At 40.6% G+C, this 18829-nt stretch overlaps 1 protein-coding gene across 1 annotated transcript in view; it reads left to right on the top strand.

Moving 5' to 3' along the window:
* The window catches only part of lrp1bb (low density lipoprotein receptor-related protein 1Bb), a 180215-nt gene that overhangs the window by 147807 nt on the left and 13579 nt on the right, over nt 1-18829 (top strand). The window contains exons 66-83 of the mRNA XM_061088066.1: nt 51-170; nt 3153-3269; nt 4354-4460; nt 6106-6238; nt 7732-7838; nt 8064-8196; nt 8628-8750; nt 8920-9042; nt 10128-10271; nt 10557-10691; nt 11453-11572; nt 11712-11953; nt 12254-12477; nt 13148-13254; nt 14776-14892; nt 15103-15276; nt 16450-16575; nt 17387-17551. Coding sequence (XP_060944049.1) covers nt 51-170; nt 3153-3269; nt 4354-4460; nt 6106-6238; nt 7732-7838; nt 8064-8196; nt 8628-8750; nt 8920-9042; nt 10128-10271; nt 10557-10691; nt 11453-11572; nt 11712-11953; nt 12254-12477; nt 13148-13254; nt 14776-14892; nt 15103-15276; nt 16450-16575; nt 17387-17551 — 2517 coding nt within the window. The remainder of the gene's footprint in view (nt 1-50; nt 171-3152; nt 3270-4353; nt 4461-6105; nt 6239-7731; nt 7839-8063; nt 8197-8627; nt 8751-8919; nt 9043-10127; nt 10272-10556; nt 10692-11452; nt 11573-11711; nt 11954-12253; nt 12478-13147; nt 13255-14775; nt 14893-15102; nt 15277-16449; nt 16576-17386; nt 17552-18829) is intronic.

Below are 18829 nucleotides of genomic sequence, written 5' to 3'. Positions count from 1 at the left end.
TGTAGCTTACGTTCCTCTCTCCCACTCACCACCTGTCTCTGTGCCTGCAGCTGACAGCACCTGCTCCCCAGACCAGTTCCAGTGCAAGGCCTCCATGCACTGCATCTCCAAACTCTGGGTTTGTGATGAGGACCCTGACTGTGCAGACGGGTCAGACGAGGCTAATTGCGGTGAGTTGTGTTAACCCACTTAACCATAAATCACACCACTCCACCTGTTTTACCAGTTGAAGAGCGACCACATAGATTTAACCTGAATTCACAGATGCCTTGACTCTTCTCTTACTTAGTCCTTCTGCTTGTTCTCACCATCTCTCCTATTGTGCTGAGGGAAGATGCCATGAAGGACACCTGTCCCTGTCATCAATAAGAGCTCGTCTTTATTATCTCAATACGTCTGACATTTAATTTTCTAACACACACACACACAAGCAATTTGGATTTTCTTTTTCTCAATACTGTGAGTTTTAGGTCAAAGTCATTATCTCTAGGGCAGGTAAACAACCTTGGTAACTTTTCCATCGTCAACAGAAAAGCATAAAAATAATATATATTTAGCTTTTCAGAGGATTAGAATATGACAATGCCACAATGAATGCTAGGATAAAGAGTTGGAACAACTTCACCTTCCTGAGAGCTACATGAATCACTGCAGTTATCAGAGATTCAATTATTTAGTTACTGAAGATGATGCGAGCTGTAATCTGCTCTGTTGGCTTTGTTTTAATTGTGCTCTATTGTTATTTTACTGTTATTCATTTCTCCTTTATCACTAAATCCTTTTGTTAGACTTCATTCAGTAAGTGTTTTTAAATCTGAAACTAGCACATCAGTCCAGGGCTGATCTCCATGAGGACTGATTATCATTCCCCTTGTGAGAAAGTACCCTTTTCACCAAGCTTTTAATTTGTTGTTTTGGTTTGGAATGATAATTTGACATTCACCTTAAAAGTTTTTGTTAGTAATAGGCTATGAGGCAAAGTCGAAAATAAAAGATTTGAATTGTTATCTTGCAGGCTTGAACTGCCGTCAGTGTGACAGAATTATACATGTTCATGTTTTGCAATAAGTGGGTTTAAACTTTGTATCTTTATATCGAAATCCTCTTTACGTCCCGGAAGCCAAACATAAAAAAAAATTTGTGAAATGAGAAAAAGAAGAAAACCAGGCATCTTTGGCCTCTAATTTCAATGAAATGATACATTGATGAGCTGTCATTAATCAACCTTGCTGGTGCATACACGTTTATTTAGTCACAAAATTTGCAAGCTAAAATAAATAGCATGCTTTTGCTTCCTTTTCCAGGATCACCAACCCTAGCTTTAAACAATGATTTATTTAAATCAATCCATCTTGGAAATATACCCCACAAAAAAATGTGATAGAGTGCAGATAAAAATATATTCAGTGAGATTCCACTTTCATCCACAAACTATACACAACATGTACAAAGATAACAATATCCTTTAGCTTTGAATGTTTATTTTTGTGTTCGGTGACGTCCCTCTGTCGTTGGGCTCAAGTAGGTTAAGCAGCCCAGCGCTTGTCACTCATGCTGATGGCCTGTCTGTCTCTGTCTGTCTTTGGTATGATGAAGACATAAATCTACCGTCGGCAAAATAGAACCACTGTGTTTGGTTCTTGGTTGTGTCAGTAGTCTTTTTTCTGTTATTCAGGGATTCAGTATTTACCTAGAGGTTGAATGAAAGTGGAAGGTTGCACAATGGGACTTTTCATGCTTGTGCATGTGAGGTGATGTGTGACAAATATATGCTGCCCACAGCTGCAGGAGACAAAACACCCCCCCACACACACACCCTATAATGTGTGCGTGTGTATCCGGGGCCAGGTGTCATTTCCTCATGGGTGTAATTGTGGAGGAATGAACTGTTGTTTGTGTTATCTCCATACATGACAACATATCAGTTTGAATACCATTAATAGAGCTTTCAGGCTTTAACGTTTGATGCCTCACATCTCCCAGTAATTGTCGGTGTGTTTCATGTTGTGGTTTTGTTGTTTCGCAGCCGCTTTAATGTCTATTAACTCAACGAGGCCCTGATGTAATATGAAGTCATTGTTAATCCCGCTTTGTGTCGTTTACTGATGTTTGACTTCCGCCCCTCAAACTGCATTATCTGTTGTGTTTATCATTGTCGACCACGTATTCATCATCTGAAGTGCGTTCACCTCTTCAGAGCACGTGAGAGATGCTGCTGCTTTGTTGATATTTCCCTTTCCTTTTCCTGCCGTGTGTCCTTTGCTGCTGCTGCTCTCGCTCCTGATCCTCTCCTCCTGCTGTCGTGTTGGAATGAGATCCAGGCACAATCTTCCACCCTCTTCTTTTGACGCATCCCTTCCCCTTGCTGATAACAGTATTACCTCGGCCATTATCCCCGATGTTATCTGCGCAGAAATGACTTTTTAAACGGAAGCTCTCAGTTTAAATTTGGCAATCCATTCTGAGGAAGTGCAGCCAGAGCAAATGTCAAATTTCTGAGATATTTACTAATCCTTATCCTGGCCATCTCTGAACTTTTCAGTCTCATTAATATGATATTACAACCAGCATAAGTGCATTTCATCAAAGAACCGTCTTATAATTTAATCTGCAGCTCAAAAACACATTTATTTGTGCAGTTTTTCTTCAAAAAGATTGCACTTATAATAACATTAATTATCAAATGTATCACGTTAAAGTTTTGAGCTGATATACAAAGGAGCAACTCATTTTCTTTCTTAGTCTTTCAAATATCAGTACCCCTCTTTTCTTGGTGGTTGTGATTTCTAACAGGCACAAACACTCAGGTGAGGTTCGGTATGTTACGAAGCCAAAGTCATCAACATTTGAAATATTCCTTCTTTTCTTTTAATTTTTCTTGGATGTTTTCTTTATGAAAGTTCAATTTTGCCAACTTTCTGTCATAAATCCTGAGGTGTGGGGATGATTGGTAGCACACTCAGGTATTTCATCTTACGGCGTGTTAGCCTCTCGAGTACAAACTGTGTTTTGAACTCAGCGTCAGACTTGCTCGGCGAAACCCTGAGGAAACGATGATTACACATACAAAATGTGATAGCTAGCACACCATTAATATTCATGCTCTTTGAAGCCATTTTCATCTTCATGTTTGTTTGCTCCTGATGAAAAAGATGAAAAGACCTGTGGACCACATGAATTCCGCTGCGAGAATAACAACTGCATCCCCGACCACTGGAGGTGTGACAGCCAGAATGACTGCGGAGACAACTCAGACGAGGAGAACTGCAGTGAGTACCGGCTCCTTCACTTTCTGTCAGCTCGGTTTGTTCGCTCATATCCACTGTTGACGCTCTACACACACTTAGGGAAGAGTTTGACTTCTCTGAAGACACCTGAACGCCCCCCTACTACCACAGCATGCCTAACACACAAACACACACACACACACACACAGACACACACACCCCCCCACCCCCACATTTGTACACCCTCTGAGATGTTTACCACTATCGAGTGAGCCAGGCCCTTCTCTCCTTCAAGCCTTCTATCTGTGCTGCTTCTCTGAGAATAATGAGGCTTTTGAGCTCATCCCTCCTCTGTAATTTACCAGGCCCACATTCCCTTTTGTTTAGATGTTCATCACCTTTAGAATAAAAATGTGTATTTACTCACAATATGACACCTCATTAAACTTTTGTTCTTGAGGACATTTGACTCCTCGCATGTGTGTGTGTGTGTGGTTACATGATGCGAGTGTGTGCATGTCCACTGTGTGTCTTTGCTGAGTGGACATCATGTGTGTGATTTATCAGATGCCTATTAATGTCACTTAAAATGCAAATAAAAGCCAGTCAAGTGTTGGAAGGCGACGGATTAAGCAGGTGGACCAGCAGACAGGGGGGAGGCCACAAATCATATTTTGCTGCAATGCCTGCTGGGAGCCTCTGTTGCAGCGCAGCTCATAGCGCATGCCCCTGAGTTCGCTAATAGTCCATGATAACAAGGGGAGGGCCCAGACGGTGCATCTGATGCAGCTGTTTAGCTGCGTCCTAATATCGTCCTCAGGGACAGTCGGGCTCTAAACGGCACACACGAGATTTTTTGGCTTCAGAGAGTTTGTTGCCCCTCCATTGTGAGAGCGGCAGTGAATGTATTTACATCCTGATTACATTTCCTGGGTTCTCCACTCCTAATGCAAAATGACTCTAATTAGCTAAAGCGATGGTTTTGCCAATGCATTAGCATGTGATTGTAAACACAGAACATTTGGCTCATAACTGTATCAGGGGGACGTCTGTTTATTGTGTGTGATGCTGGAAACAGATACAGTTCGGTCTGATTCCTGTATCCGGTGTGTTTCTCTCCACTCAGAGCCAGTCACCTGTAACCACAAGGACTTCGCCTGCGCAAACGGAGACTGCATCTCCTCCCGATTCCGCTGTGACGGGGACTACGACTGCCTGGATAATTCAGATGAGGCCAGTGTTTCAGATATATTTTCCTAGGCTTACTTTCTAAATCAAAAAGGAAGGTAAACCCACGAGAGTCCTGCTAACGAGGGACAGCAGTTAGGAAGAGTCTAAATTTAGAAGGAATGACTTCAAATGGCTCCGAAAGAAGAAATCAAATATCAAGCATATCAGGCATGTTGCCTTTTTGTCAATGGGAATAAATCATACCAGACAGTCTTATTGTTGCTAACTGAATTATTATATCACTACAAGGTCATGTCAAAATGACAGGTCACACAAAATCTAATATTGTGAAAACAATATTGCGGTAATTATAAAGTATATGTATGAATTGTGTAATTTGGTGTTTAATTGATCTCTGGGAAATGTCTGTTAGTATCTGAACCTGCAGCTCAAACACAGATTGAATGCTTTCGGGGGGAAAGTGAAATAAGGTTGGTAGGGTATATTGCCACTCACAATGAAATTAATCCCATTATAAGCATAATTAATTGCGCTGGTACAAATCTCCTCATCACGGTTGCTATGTTCCAAAACAAAGCTGGATAGAAAATGTCACTGTAATGAGTTATTGTACCTTCAACTTCACCAGTGCTTGAAACACCTCGTATTTCAGAAAAACAAAAGCTGCTTGTTTTGTTCATCAATGTGCTTGAATATCTTAATTTATAAAGCTTAAAATTTGCCATTGTAATTGTACTTTAATGTAATATTTGAAGCAATTCACTTAAAAGGGCCATCATCCAGTGCTGCACGGTGCAAAGAGATTTCAGAAGGATTCATACAAAACGCTGCCCCATCATTGGTAATGATTCAGTGCAGTGCATAATTCAAGGACAAAGCCTTGTTATTATGATCCATTACTCGTATTAATGTATTGCACTGTTCAACATTTGCAAAGCAATTTTTTATATATCTCTCTCCATGCAAAGCAGTGTAACCCTAATTAACCCTTTGTTCAACCCTTCCCCCAGTAAACGATCTCTGGGTGAGCACAGTCAAATAGTTTCAGGGAAGAGGAGAAAAGAAAAAAGTTCATTCAGCATTATAATGCAAAGTGATTATTAAAATGTGTTACTGTCTGTAGGCGTCATGGGGTGGATTTGGGCTAATGGTTTCCTGAACAGGAAACAGTGACATGTTGGGGATGAAAGTAAAAATAAAATTCTAGATTTAGAAAACCATGAAGAATAAAATGTCCTCTTGTTCATCCTGATTAATAACAGATACTTAGAATATAAGTGATGGAGGACAAACCACTGTAAAAAATATATATTCTTAGGACCAGCTAAAGCTAACATGACATTCAGCATCCTTTTTATCAGTCAATTGTTGTTGGTATGTGTCCTTGTTGACCTGCAGCTGAGAGGGGGTTACTTACCCATTGAAACGCAGACTTTTCCTCATATTCACTGTATTTCTTACTTTACATTAAGGAACAAGACTGTGGATTTTGTCACTGACGACATAACAAATGAAGAAGGTTCCTTTAATAAGAAGCAGTATGAACAGAAGGGGATGACTCCAGCAAGCGAAAAGTGTTCCAGTGTTCAGATGGGCACCAATTAAAAGAAAGCTCCCTGTCCTGATCTTTTGGACTGTTCTTCTTGATAATATATTAATATTTTGTTTTTGCTGTATTCGTTAACAGAAAGGCTGTGAGGAACACTGTGCAGACGACCAGTTTCGGTGTCAAAACAACCTCTGCATCTCCCTGAAGTGGCTGTGCGACGGCCAAGAAGACTGCAAGATGGGGGAAGATGAGAAAAGCTGCCAGGGAACAGGTGCAAAACAATATTTTTCTCACTTACGAAGGACTTCTGAGCAGATGAAGGCATAGATCATTGTCTGTCCCTGTGTTCTGCACCATGTGTTCTCTGTACAGTGGCTGCAGAAAGTATCCAGATCCTTTCACTTTGCCCACTTTACTGTGTTGTAGATTAAATATCACTTGGTAACCCATGACGATAATTACAACATATGTTTTACACCCTTGTCCTCATCTGTGCCTCCACACAATTTAACCACACACGTCCACAGAGAGTTTTTTGGCCGTGCTTTTGATTTTGTCCTGACAAGCAGTGAGACTTGTGGGACCTTGTTTACACATGTGCCTTTCTCAGCTGTGCCAAATCAATTCGGCTTTGCCACATGAGGACTCCAATCAGGTTCCAGAAACATCTTAATGAGAATTCAATCACATTTCAAGCACACCTTGCCTTCTCTAGGTTTGGATATTTTGTTTTTGTAAGTTTTGAGTTTTAATATATCCGCAAAAAATTCTAAATACATGTATTGAATTTGACATTGTGAGTAACTGCAGTGTAGGTTGATATCCATTTCAAAGTAAAACTTCAATTCTATAAATTGTGCCAATGGCAGCGTGATTTGAATATTTTCTGAAACCACTCTAAATATTTCCATATTTCCTCAGTGTTTGCAGCTGTAGCTACAGATGCATTATGTTTTAAGAGCAGTCCTTTGCATGTCCTACTCGTTTAATGCAATATACTAAGAACGCTTCAAGGGAATTTTTCATATTTGGCACAAATTACGAGTTGATGACATTCTCTATTATTTCTCTCCTATAAGATCAGTAGCTTAGAATATTGTGGAGTGTGCTTTAGCAGATTCAGCATTTCCCTGTGTAAGGTCATTATTATCCAACATAATGTAAAAGCCAAATGACAAATGTAATAATAAGACTTGTATTTACATCAATGAGAAGGTAAGTTGTATAGCATGGACATAAATCCATTGTGATACATATAAATAATCTCTTTAGACATTGTTTGAGAAAGTGGTCAGCATGTTGTTATTCTGGCTTTAAGATACTCCACGCTGTACAATACAGAGTATAAGAAGAATTAGCATCACAATGTGGCTGATTATCAAAGAATTTCTCAATTCTCTCCATCTACATATATGGTATTTGTAGATATTCTGCAATTCAATATGAGATAATGAGTCGAGACGTAGAAATAGCCTGAGCTCTGCTGATTTGCTCCATTGAGTTCCACTGTTCATTACAGTGCTGTTCTCCAGCAGGAGCTACGACACGGTATGAACTCTTTGGCCTGAATGGACAACATTACTCAGTATTAAGGAGTGACAAGTGCCAACAATTCCCCTCTAAAAGCCTTATTTTCACTCAGAGTTACCCCAACCTGGCGTCCACTTGTTCAGAGAAGAAGAAACAGAAAAGGTCTCGCTCGAGTGACTTCCCAGGGAGAGAAGGTTGGGTTGTTACTGACTGATGTTCTTTGCCCCTCTGCAGTCGTCCCCTCGTGCTCCGTGAACGAGTATGTGTGTGCCAGCGGAGGATGTGTTTCCGCCAGCCTGCGGTGTGACGGACATGACAACTGTCTGGATGGCTCAGATGAGGTCAGTGTACCTTCACATGATTCGAAGGAGCAACCAAAGACAAAACATTTCCCTTTTAAGTAGAGCACTTCCACAGTGAACTGCACTTCCATGGCGAGGTTCCCAGCTGTCCGATAACGTAGAAGGATTTAAAAATGAGAATCCGAAATGTTGTGGTTTTCCTGATTGCAGTCAACACCTCTAGACATCAGCAGTTTTGACGTTTGCCGGTGTTGTTGTTGACAGATTGGCTGTGTGAAGGAGTGCAGAGAAGATGAATTCCTGTGTCTGAATCGTGCTCACTGCATCCCCCGACGCTGGCGCTGCGACGACGTGCTGGACTGCATGGACCACAGCGACGAGGAGAACTGCAGCCAAGGTCATTCCAAGAATGATTGATGTTTGACTCTTCGATACTTGAAAGTGAAAAAAAAAATTCACACAATTCTCGCAGTGATCCAAAATCTTTACACTGCAGATATCATTACAGAACGATAAAGCCATTTCAGAGCATTTAATGTCAGCAGAGAATAGTATGTGACAGATAAGACGAGAGCACATCTGGCACAGGTAGGGACTTTTAATATGAGAATGAGGGATTTGAAACTGAGATAAAGGACAGAAATAGATGCCTACTTTGCTTTTGTGAAGCTTAATGGTGCAGGGCTGTGTGGATCATTATGTCCAAAAATCTGTCTTCTAATCTTGTCGCAGACAGGTTGTGAGTCATATCTTCCTCAGTATGGAAGGCACTCCTCCACTTGAGTTACAGTGCTCACAGGTATCGTGGACTTATCTGTGTAATTGCAGGTGCTTTCTTCTGCCGGGCTGATGAGTTCATCTGCAACAACACTTTGTGCAAACTCCACACGTGGGTGTGTGACGGCAAGGACGACTGCGGAGATAACTCTGACGAAGACACAGACATGTGTGGTGGGTTGTTGATGTAATCTCTCAAGGCTATTTTGTTTCATGCTTGTTTTATAAGCCACTCTTTTTCCCAGGCGAGAATATTGCATTGTCTGTTCATACAAGATTTTGTGCAGCATCGTCTTTTTTGAAGATCCTTACATTAGCTCTTTCTGTACATTTCCATCCACAGCAAAACTCCCGTGTCCACCTACAAGGCCGTTCCGCTGCCGCAATGATCAAGTGTGTCTGCGCACGGACCAAGTGTGCAACAAAGTGGACGACTGTGGTGACAATTCGGATGAAGAAGAGTGTGGTGAGCACAGAATCTGCCAATATATATCTGATATTATATCTGCGTTATTAGTGAATTGTCATATTGAAGCAAATTTAAATTTAGGGTCAGTTTATTTAATAAAATGGCAGAACAAAAATTAAGAGAGACTCAACAATGTGTTACAAATCAGTGGTCCTCAACCTTTTGAAGCATGCATTTGCAAGTTGCTGTGTTTTCCTCCACCCTGCGGCCAAGATTGGTTTTAAGGTGTTTGTGTGTGTACAGATATCTTAGTGAGGACCATTTTCAGCCCGAAAACCAACAAAGTGAGGATATTTTGGCAAAGACTTGGTTTTAGGGTTAGAGTTAGGATTAGGTGAGGGTTAAGGGCTAGGGAATGCATTATTCTAGTGTCCTCACTAAGATAGATGCACAAATGTGTGTGAGTGTGTCAACAATGGCTCTAGAATGTCATTGATATGCTCAAGATACAGTGGCTCTGACAGCACTGCAGCAGACATATGCAAATAGATGAAACACAAGCAAGCATATTAAGGCAACAATCAGTTGACAACAATCTTGCGATAAAAACACACAACACACCCAAATAAAACACACATGTTGTGAATTTGCACCTGTTTCCTTGAATCACAGTGTATCGATCTCTCAGGGCCACCATGCCAAAGTCATATAGTGTCCTGACATGTTCCCTCATCACACGTCCAGCGTGAACGATCACACACAGCAGACAGGAAGGAAAGGGACAAATCACTTCTCTCATCGTTCACTCTTTCATTCCCCTGTCCTCTATTCATCTCACTCTCTTATTCCATTAATACGCCCATCCATCTCATACCTCACTCCATTACTTCCACCCATTGTATGCCTCTTCCCACCATCCATCTCTTCAGTCTCACCTTAATCCCATTGTTCCCTTCATCTGCCTCTCCATCACTTTGTCCCTTTCCTCCTCTCGCTCTGTTGTGCCGGCCGCTGATGTCACGCACCCGTTCTTCTTTGGAATATTCAGGGAGAAAATGTCACTGCAGCATATTTGCATCGTACACCATAAGCTTAGATATGAGTGTTGTTGTTGTGTTTTTAACTGACACTGCTTTTTGAAGCAGAGGTGGTGGCCGGCAGACCTCGGCCCTGCGGGAAGACCGAGTTCACCTGCAGTAACCGGCGCTGCGTCCCAATCCAGCTGCAGTGCGACCTGTTCAGCGACTGCGGCGACGGCGGCTCAGACGAGCAGGACTGCAAGGCCTGTGAGTGCAGCCCCCCCCCCCCCCCCCCTGTCTTTAAGCGACAGATCAAAGGAGTATTCAGAAGAGATGAGAAGTAACGCATGTTTCTGTGATGTGATCAGGAACGTCCTCATTTTAGACCTGATGTCTTATCATTAATGGTAATATATGTATGCCCATGTTTGAGGTGTGTGGCTTGAGATGATGAACATGCCCGTTTGCCTTTTGCACATCAAAAGAAAAGCACAGCGGGTGTTGAGGTTGCAGAGGACCGGCGTGTATTCAAAGTCCTGCCTTTATTTGTAGATTCCAGCGGAGATGTATGTGGAAAGAAAACAAATCCATGTGGAGAAGACGCAATTTGCAACCAGACATATGCAAATTCTATATGTCAGTGCAAACCCGGCTTCAAAAGGAACCAGAAGTCAGGTCAATGTGAAGGTAACATATGATCATTCTTTTTCTTTTTGCATTAGAGTTTGCATTAAACTTAATGGTACGGCCATTTCTAGTGAATTTAATGACATTGCAGATAAGACATTTGCATGAACAATGTCATAGAATAAAAAGTGAAGTAACTGAGCGTCTAGTTTCACAGCAGTCACTGTTTGTCTGTGATGACGATACAAAGATGGAGAGATTAAAGCAAAAGTAACGAGAACATTAAGATGAAGTTCATAAATCTATGATTTAGTTGTATTAATACGATGATTATTATTAAAGATTAACATGTGGCTCAGGAAGATGCATTAATTTCTTCCGCGATCCATCTACTTCATTACATTTCATTTAGCTGACGCTTTTATCCGAAGAATCACATCCTTCAACTAAAGGATATGATGAAGAACATTGTATGTGGTGCATTATTGTCTGAAGAGAGGCAGCTTTTGATTATTGAGTCAACCCTGTGACCTGGTTCTTGTTTCCCAGCTAATGGCTTTTTTCACTTAGTTAAATCCTCTCTGCCTCTTTCCGCATGCAAATCATTTCCTCCTCACGATGGGTCATGGACAGAATTGAAATAAGTTGTAGACTGTTTGAGGATTCGATATAAGCTGCTTTTGGCCTTGACTTCTATCATTTATTATCTTTAAACTTGTGTTAGGTGTTTCAATCATGTTGTAAAATAAAAATAAGTAATAAGAGACTTTTCTGAAGCAATGTTTTCTATAGAGAATCAGTTTTCTCTCCTTTTTTTTCAGAGAAAAATGAATGTCTGCAGTTTGACACATGTCCTCATTACTGCACGAACACCAAAGGATCTTTTAAGTGTACGTGTGACCGGAATTATAAGGAAATCAATGGCAACTGCATAGCAAAAGGTATGATCGCGAAGTTGAATATCACAAACATATATTTATACATGCATAAACTGTAATACTGTGTCCTCAAACTGTTGTCTAACATCCAAAATACCCAACTTTCCCCTGTTTTCTTCTTTTCTAACTATGAATAACTCAGGACCGGAAGATCGAGTGCTCTACATAGCTAATGACACTGAAATCCGAAGTTTTGTGTATCCATTTAACCAGAGCCATGGACACAAACTGCTCACTCACATTGAGGACAATGCCCGCATTATTGGGATGGACACACTCTTTCACCACCAAAAGTTTATCTGGGCTACCCAGTTTAACCCGGGTGGGATTTTTTACAAAGACACTCTAGAGAGGAGTCAAACAAAAACAAATGTCAGAAACATCGTAAGTATATTTGATCTATATCCCATCTTAGAAATGTGTGGTAGCCTTGTTATAAAATATGTTTACTTGTTTAATTTTGTTTATATATTGTTATGTGTCATATTAATTCATTAATTTATAGGTACATTAAGCTTAAAATGTCATATGTGCTTGTGTTGGCAGTGTATGACAGGGTGATAAAAGTTATTACCCGCCATGTTAAACTGTTTAATATTGTCCCAGTGTCTTTCACAACTTAAAGTCAATCTCTGCACAGAAGTGAATTAGAGCTCCTGACATTGTGGCTCTTATCGTGTGCAGTGTTCAGACTTCCGTCGCCCGAGAGATATTTCTGCTGACTGGATCACAGGCAACATTTATTGGACTGATCACTCTCGAATGCACTGGTTCAGCTATTACACAGCCCATTGGACTAAATTACGATATTCCATAAATGTGGGCCAGCTTAAAGGACCAAATTGCACCCGCTTGATTACGGACATAGCAGGAGAGCCATACGCCATCGCTGTCAACCCCGCCAAAGGGTAAGTAGTGTGATATTTTCTAGCCATTCTGTCTTCCTGCCGACAATTCTTTACACACATATTCACTGTCTTGCCGGTGCATCACATCAAGGACATTTCACTTCAAGTGTGAAACCCTTTTGTCAATCGAAATACTGCAGCTATGAGATGCTAAATGAATTATTAAACCGTTGTCAGTTCATGTTTTACTGTGACTCAATTTTCTGTTTCTGTTAAGAGACAGTGTAGCTGTGACAATGTTATACACGTAGGCTAATCATTGGTAAATACTAAATAATTAAAAGTCTAAGTTTGTTATTAATTACTTGGCTATAGTGGAAGTAGCCTAATCACTAACGTTACCTATCTCATAATGATAACTCAGACCAGCGATATCAAAGGTGCAGACAAACAACAACAACAACAACGTCATTACATCCATGTAATTAAGAGATAACTTGTCTGGTAATTGCACTTACATTAGACCAGTAGATTATATCATCACCAAGGACACAAGCATCAATGAAAATCTATACGCAAACACCAAATGTGTGGCAAAATCAGACTCTATACATGTTATATAGAAGCATTTATTTATCTAGACTCTTTATACTATAGATACAGTACAAAGTAAGTATTTTACAAGAAGATGGTGTCAGGGCGTTACAGTATTTGCCTTTGTCTACTTCAGGATGATGTACTGGAGCGTCATAGGCGATCACTCTCACATCGAAGAATCCGCCATGGACGGCTCTTTACGGAGAGTACTCTTGGAGAAAAACCTCAGGAGACCCACTGGTAGGCATTTCATTTAAATCCCATTAATTACTCACATCGTGTAATATGTCTTCCCTGTTGTAACTTAGATACCTCGATCAATAAGTATTAAGGTTGAATGCATTTCCTTTCTCATAAAACATGCATGTTTACGAAACTGGGACACAACACCACTGCTCTGTAGTGCTACTGGTCACCAGAAACTCCACAGGGTCCCTTTATGATTGGGCACATGTATGTTTGTACATGTATGATCTCCTGATCTATTTTTGTTATGTTTGACCACCTTTTCTTTTTAAAACGTTTAAATAAGGATCCCCTCTGTTACGAGGGAAGACGTCTGCAGCACAGGCACCTTTTGAAGTCAGTTCCATGATCATAAAGGATTGTGGGATATCATTTACTTGGCTGAGAGAGAGTGGACTATTGGAGCGATGAAGCAATGATGAGTTCAGAGTAACATCAGTATATTAGAAAAAACATCATTCAACATCAATACATGTCAGGGACATTCTTCAGTCTTGTTTTCGCTGGAGTCTCTGTGCTTTGCCATGAAACCTTGAACTGTTCGACTTCAAAATGTCACAATGTCTTCGCATCGCACATTGAAAGTCTTCAGCCGTACTTAAACCAGTATTGTATGTTTCAATTCTGTAGAAATACATAAGAACAGACATTGGATCTTATTCTATCACAAGCACAGAGAAAGTAATAAAACCATGGTAACTGCCATAACACATAGGATAACTACACACAATCGTCTGTACATCACAGTGATGCATGGTATACAGAAGGAATAATATAATCACACACACAATATTATGTGTATCCCTGCACAAGTAAGGTGGAAATACAACTATTTAGAGATGCCACATATGCACTGTATATGATGCTTGTTGTGCAGTCAGTGTATTCATTGTATCCACCAATGTATGTAGCTCTAATATAGAAACTTCTATATGGTACCTGAAGATACATGTGAAACGGTGAAAAGGTTCTTTCTAACCAAGAAAGACGTGCGTGTCTATAAGGAGACACTTAGTGGTGATCTAGATTTGAAGAGCTGCTTTTGCCTCCTTTAATTCAAATGATCCGAAGCTCTCTCTTGGTCTTAGAAAGAGGACTCTATCATTGATGAAAAAGCACAAAGTTATTTAAATCCTGCCGCCAGGTGCTCTATCAATTAGTCCAACTTTTTGGGGGAAAGTTAGAGTAAGTCACCGCTTTGAAATTGTAACGAAAGTGTTCCTCCATCAGAAGTGCAGTGCAGAACAAGAAAGAAGGTGCATGAACACATTGAATATTGAGCGTAAATATTCAACAGAAGATCTAAACAAAAGAAAACGTGTCTTCTCATCAAGTTTGGAGCATCATGACCTGAAAGGGATAGTTCACAGAAAAATGAAAATTCACTCATTATCTACTCACCACTGTGCCGATGGAGGGGTGGGTGGAGTGTTTGAGTCCCGTACTGAGAGATTCCATGAGGATCCCTGTGTAATTTTTTCTGGTAAATAAGCTCTTTCCGTTATTCTCCCACAGGACTGGCCATCGATTATTTCAACCAGCGTTTATACTGGGCTGATCCGGAGCTCTCACACATAGGGAGCATGAGATTGGATGGCTCAGACCCTCTAGTGACAATCAGTGACAGACACGGTAACTGCTCGACAAAGCACCACTCTCTTCTATTAAACACAAACTTTGAGTTCTGCTCGGGTTTTTATCAAGCAATTGCAACAATGCCACTGCTGCCCTCTTCCAAATAATGTGTATTAAAATCAATTAGCCCACATACATACTGTATATACATCCTTCTACTATCTAACACAAAACAAACTTCCTTTCCTTTATTTGCTGGTTCTACAGGAATTTCCCAACCATACAGAATTGATTTATTTCAAGACTTTATCTACGGAACTGGACTAAAACACGAGGTGTTCAAGATCCACAAGTACGGCAAACAATCCGTGGAATTTCTCAGTCTGGGGGTGGAAAAGCCCACAAATATTTTAATCTCCCATCGTTACAAACAGCAAGATGGTAAGTTTTATTGAAAGTATATTGATAAACATGGCTCTTAACAGTGTAATTATATTTTATTCTTTCAAATTTTTGTTTAATAGTTTTCACTAAAATAAATTTCTGTTACATTTTCACTTCATTTTCTCATTGCCTTTGGCATTATTGTCTTTGACGTGCTGAGTCTTATTGCCTTTAGTATTTTATCCGGGATGAACAAAACTAATGTTCAAGTGAGGTAATTAACCACACATTAGATCCACCTTGAGAGCGACCACAAATATTGTCCTGAATAGAGCTTCTTCACCTTCAAAAGAATAAGCATCACAAAGCTTGAATTGACATTGAGGAGAAGTGGAGAATGTCAGCCAAAGAAGGCTATTAAACATAATTGTGTATAGACAGTCGTTCACGTTTCATCCTGTGTATAATGATAAAAGAGATGTGGACAATGTTCATCTGAAGAGGGGTTGTTAAAGGTTCCTGTGTAAGATTTAGGTGAGAGGGATCTATTTGTATTTCAAATACAATTGTATATATTGTATTTCTATTTGTTTTCTTTACCCTAGAATTGGCCTTTATATACAAATACTTTATATTTACGATAGGAGCAGGTCTTTTCTACGGAGGCTGCCATGTTTGTTTACAGTAGCCCAGCCTGGACAAACTAACCCCAGTTAGTGAACAGAAAATTGTGCAAATGTGAGATGTCCAGCTTTCTACCTGCTCTGGTCAGCAGTCCACAAAGTGAAAGTGAGGATAATACAGGAGCTCATGGAGAAACTACTAGGCTGCAGTATGTGGAGCCTCCTGGTTACACAGTGGAAGATGGGTTAACTGACGATTGTCCTCACTGGGGCCCTTAGCTCGTCCATTTTATCGTATTCAATGACAAGAGCACGTCAAGGTCAACGCTATTCAATTAGACACCGAGAAATTATGTCTCTCACTATACCTGACTATTCAGTCTGGAGACGAGACGAGTCAAGTCATTCACATGATTTAGCCTTGAGTCTCTGTGGGCTTTCAAGAAGATAAACACCCTTCAAACAGAAATAAATTGTTTTAGTCCGAGAAAGTACAAACAAACTTTTCATAAACAAATCTCATTACAAGTCAGACTGACGGATTAGTTTCTTTTCTTTCCTTTTTTTCACGCTGCTCTTTTCTTTTTCTTTTTTACTTTCTCCACAGCTTCAAATCCATGCCTGAGAATGTCTTGTGACTTTATGTGTCTGCTCAACCCAACGGGGGCCAGATGTACCTGTCCAGAGGGGAAGTTACTGCTCAATGGCACCTGTAGTGATGTCAACATCTCAGGTAAGCATGCTCTTCTATCCTCATGACACAGATAACAATAGGGTAGGTAAGCAGTTTGTGAAATCCTCTGACAGCCATCAATAACAGGGAATGACCGGAGTCTTCAGCCGGGGTGTAATACAAAGCTGAAGAAGTGTAGCCTGCTCTTGCTAAATTTTCCAGAATTACCCAACCCTGGCTTTAAGTTGGTTTCTTGTTACTCTGTGATTCAGCAGTAGATTTAATGATCAATGCAGAGTCTCTTGGTCAAAAAGACGAAAGAATCACAAACATATTTAGCACCTTTCTCCCCCTGAATAGCAAATCACCAGCAAATGGGCTTTTTTTTTCTCTGCAGACATTTTGACATTTTCACAGTGGTAAAAGCAGAGGTGCAAATAATAGGCTGAATGAGGACTGGATTTCATTTAGCAACTTCAGTTTCAAGGACCTGATATTTTACATGTTGGTTCACTGTAGCAAGGTCCTCTTTTATACCTCCTTTTCATCAAAATTAGCAGGTATATGCAGGTTTTTTAATACAGGAATGTTCGAACTGAACAGAGCCACGGTGAATCTTTTCAGTAACACCTGCTTTTCCTACTATGACATGTCAAGATGTCTGCTTTTGAGAAGGCAAATACTCATGAGCACAGCCCAACCCCTAGATCCAAGATTCAGTCTGGTTCCCCAGTTGTTGTACATGCTGATCCAACAATCCCTCCACAGCCGGCATTGTCTCACACCGGCATCATAGCACAGATTTGACGTGACTGGCTGCTCCGCACGCTGCAGCACAGAAAGTGATATAGGCTTTTTTACGGTTGTGCAGGTGAGCTGTGCCGTCCACCCTGCGAGAACGGAGGCCGCTGCTTAGCCAATGAGAAAGGGGACTGGAGGTGCTACTGCTGGCCGGACTTCTCCGGGGAGCGCTGCGAGGTCAACCACTGTACAGACTACTGCCTCAATGGAGGCACGTGCATGGGCTCACCTCTTGGTAAGTCATCTTCAAAAATCTGAATCTGAATCATGATTCTTTCCTGCGTGCTTTCAAAAGTATTTTACTTTTGATCCTGTTTCCGTGGCCACCCACTCTTCATTTGTATTCTTTGACTTGTTTTTGTGGTTTTGCATCACAAAATACTGCAGAATCTTTTATATTCAGCCCGAGGGCAAAACCAAACTTGCTGAGAAAAACTTTTCACCGGCACATACAGATATTTCCAATTCAGAGTCACCTGCCCATTTCCTCCCTGCACAGTGACCCAGTGCATGATGGCGTTCTGCTGCATTTGTCTTCCTTTAAACTTTCACGCCTTCCTTACTTCAGCTCAAATGTGCCACATTACATCTGCCAGTTCAGCAATTTTGTCATTGATGCTCCCGTCAAACAGGCTTCAAATATCAACCTTCTTTCCCGTCAAGGTCTCTGTTCATGCTTTCATGCTTCCTGGAACAACCTGTTTTACCTCACAGTTTAGTGAATGTATATGGCTGTGCTCCGATGACAGTGGTGGAATTGAATCAGGATATATGTCCTTATTAAATATGCATCCCTTGATTTACAGGGCTGTTCCTCATGGTCCCATCATAGAGTCTTGCCTACAACATCTTCATTTCCATTTGTTATTAAAAAAAAAGGTACCCCGAGAACAAGGTGCTGATACAGATTGTGCGGCTTCTTTTCTCACGTAAATATTTCTGACGGCAGAACCTCATTCAAGTGATTTGAATTCATTAACTATGGGTGTGACCTCCATAAATGGAATCTGAACAGGGGCAGTTTGTTTGTTTGAATAAAACATTCTAGTTATGCCAACGACTGGGGAGTAGAAAAAAAGTAAGCTTTTGATTTGTGATGCAAATTATTTTGATTGCACTTTTATTTCTTCCCATTTCTTTTTTACCTTCCAATTTTAAAAAACGTAGAATATCTGTGTTTATCTTTATCTTTTTACAAGTTTTTCTTTGTGTTAAAATGTGTTACCATCGGATGCTCAGCTGGTAGCTTTTCCTTACTGGCCATTCTTCTCTCAGCATGAATTGGCACAAACAGTCCAGCCATGTACTCTGTTTTATCTCTTTTCTTAAAGGAAGAGCTTTTTTCTGCACTGAACAAATGTCTTTGAGGCAAAAGAACATCAGTCTGAATGAATGACCAAAGATGAACAAGGGAGGGATTAGAGTTAAATGAGTTTCCTCAATTCGCTGCTTTGGTGATAAAAAAAAGGAACCAAAGGCAAACTCACAATCAATTAGAGGCTGGAATTTTTCC

This window comes from Limanda limanda, chromosome 16 (assembly GCF_963576545.1).
Source record: "Limanda limanda chromosome 16, fLimLim1.1, whole genome shotgun sequence".
Lineage (NCBI taxonomy): Eukaryota > Metazoa > Chordata > Actinopteri > Pleuronectiformes > Pleuronectidae > Limanda > Limanda limanda.
This window is presented reverse-complemented; position numbering and strand designations above follow the sequence as displayed.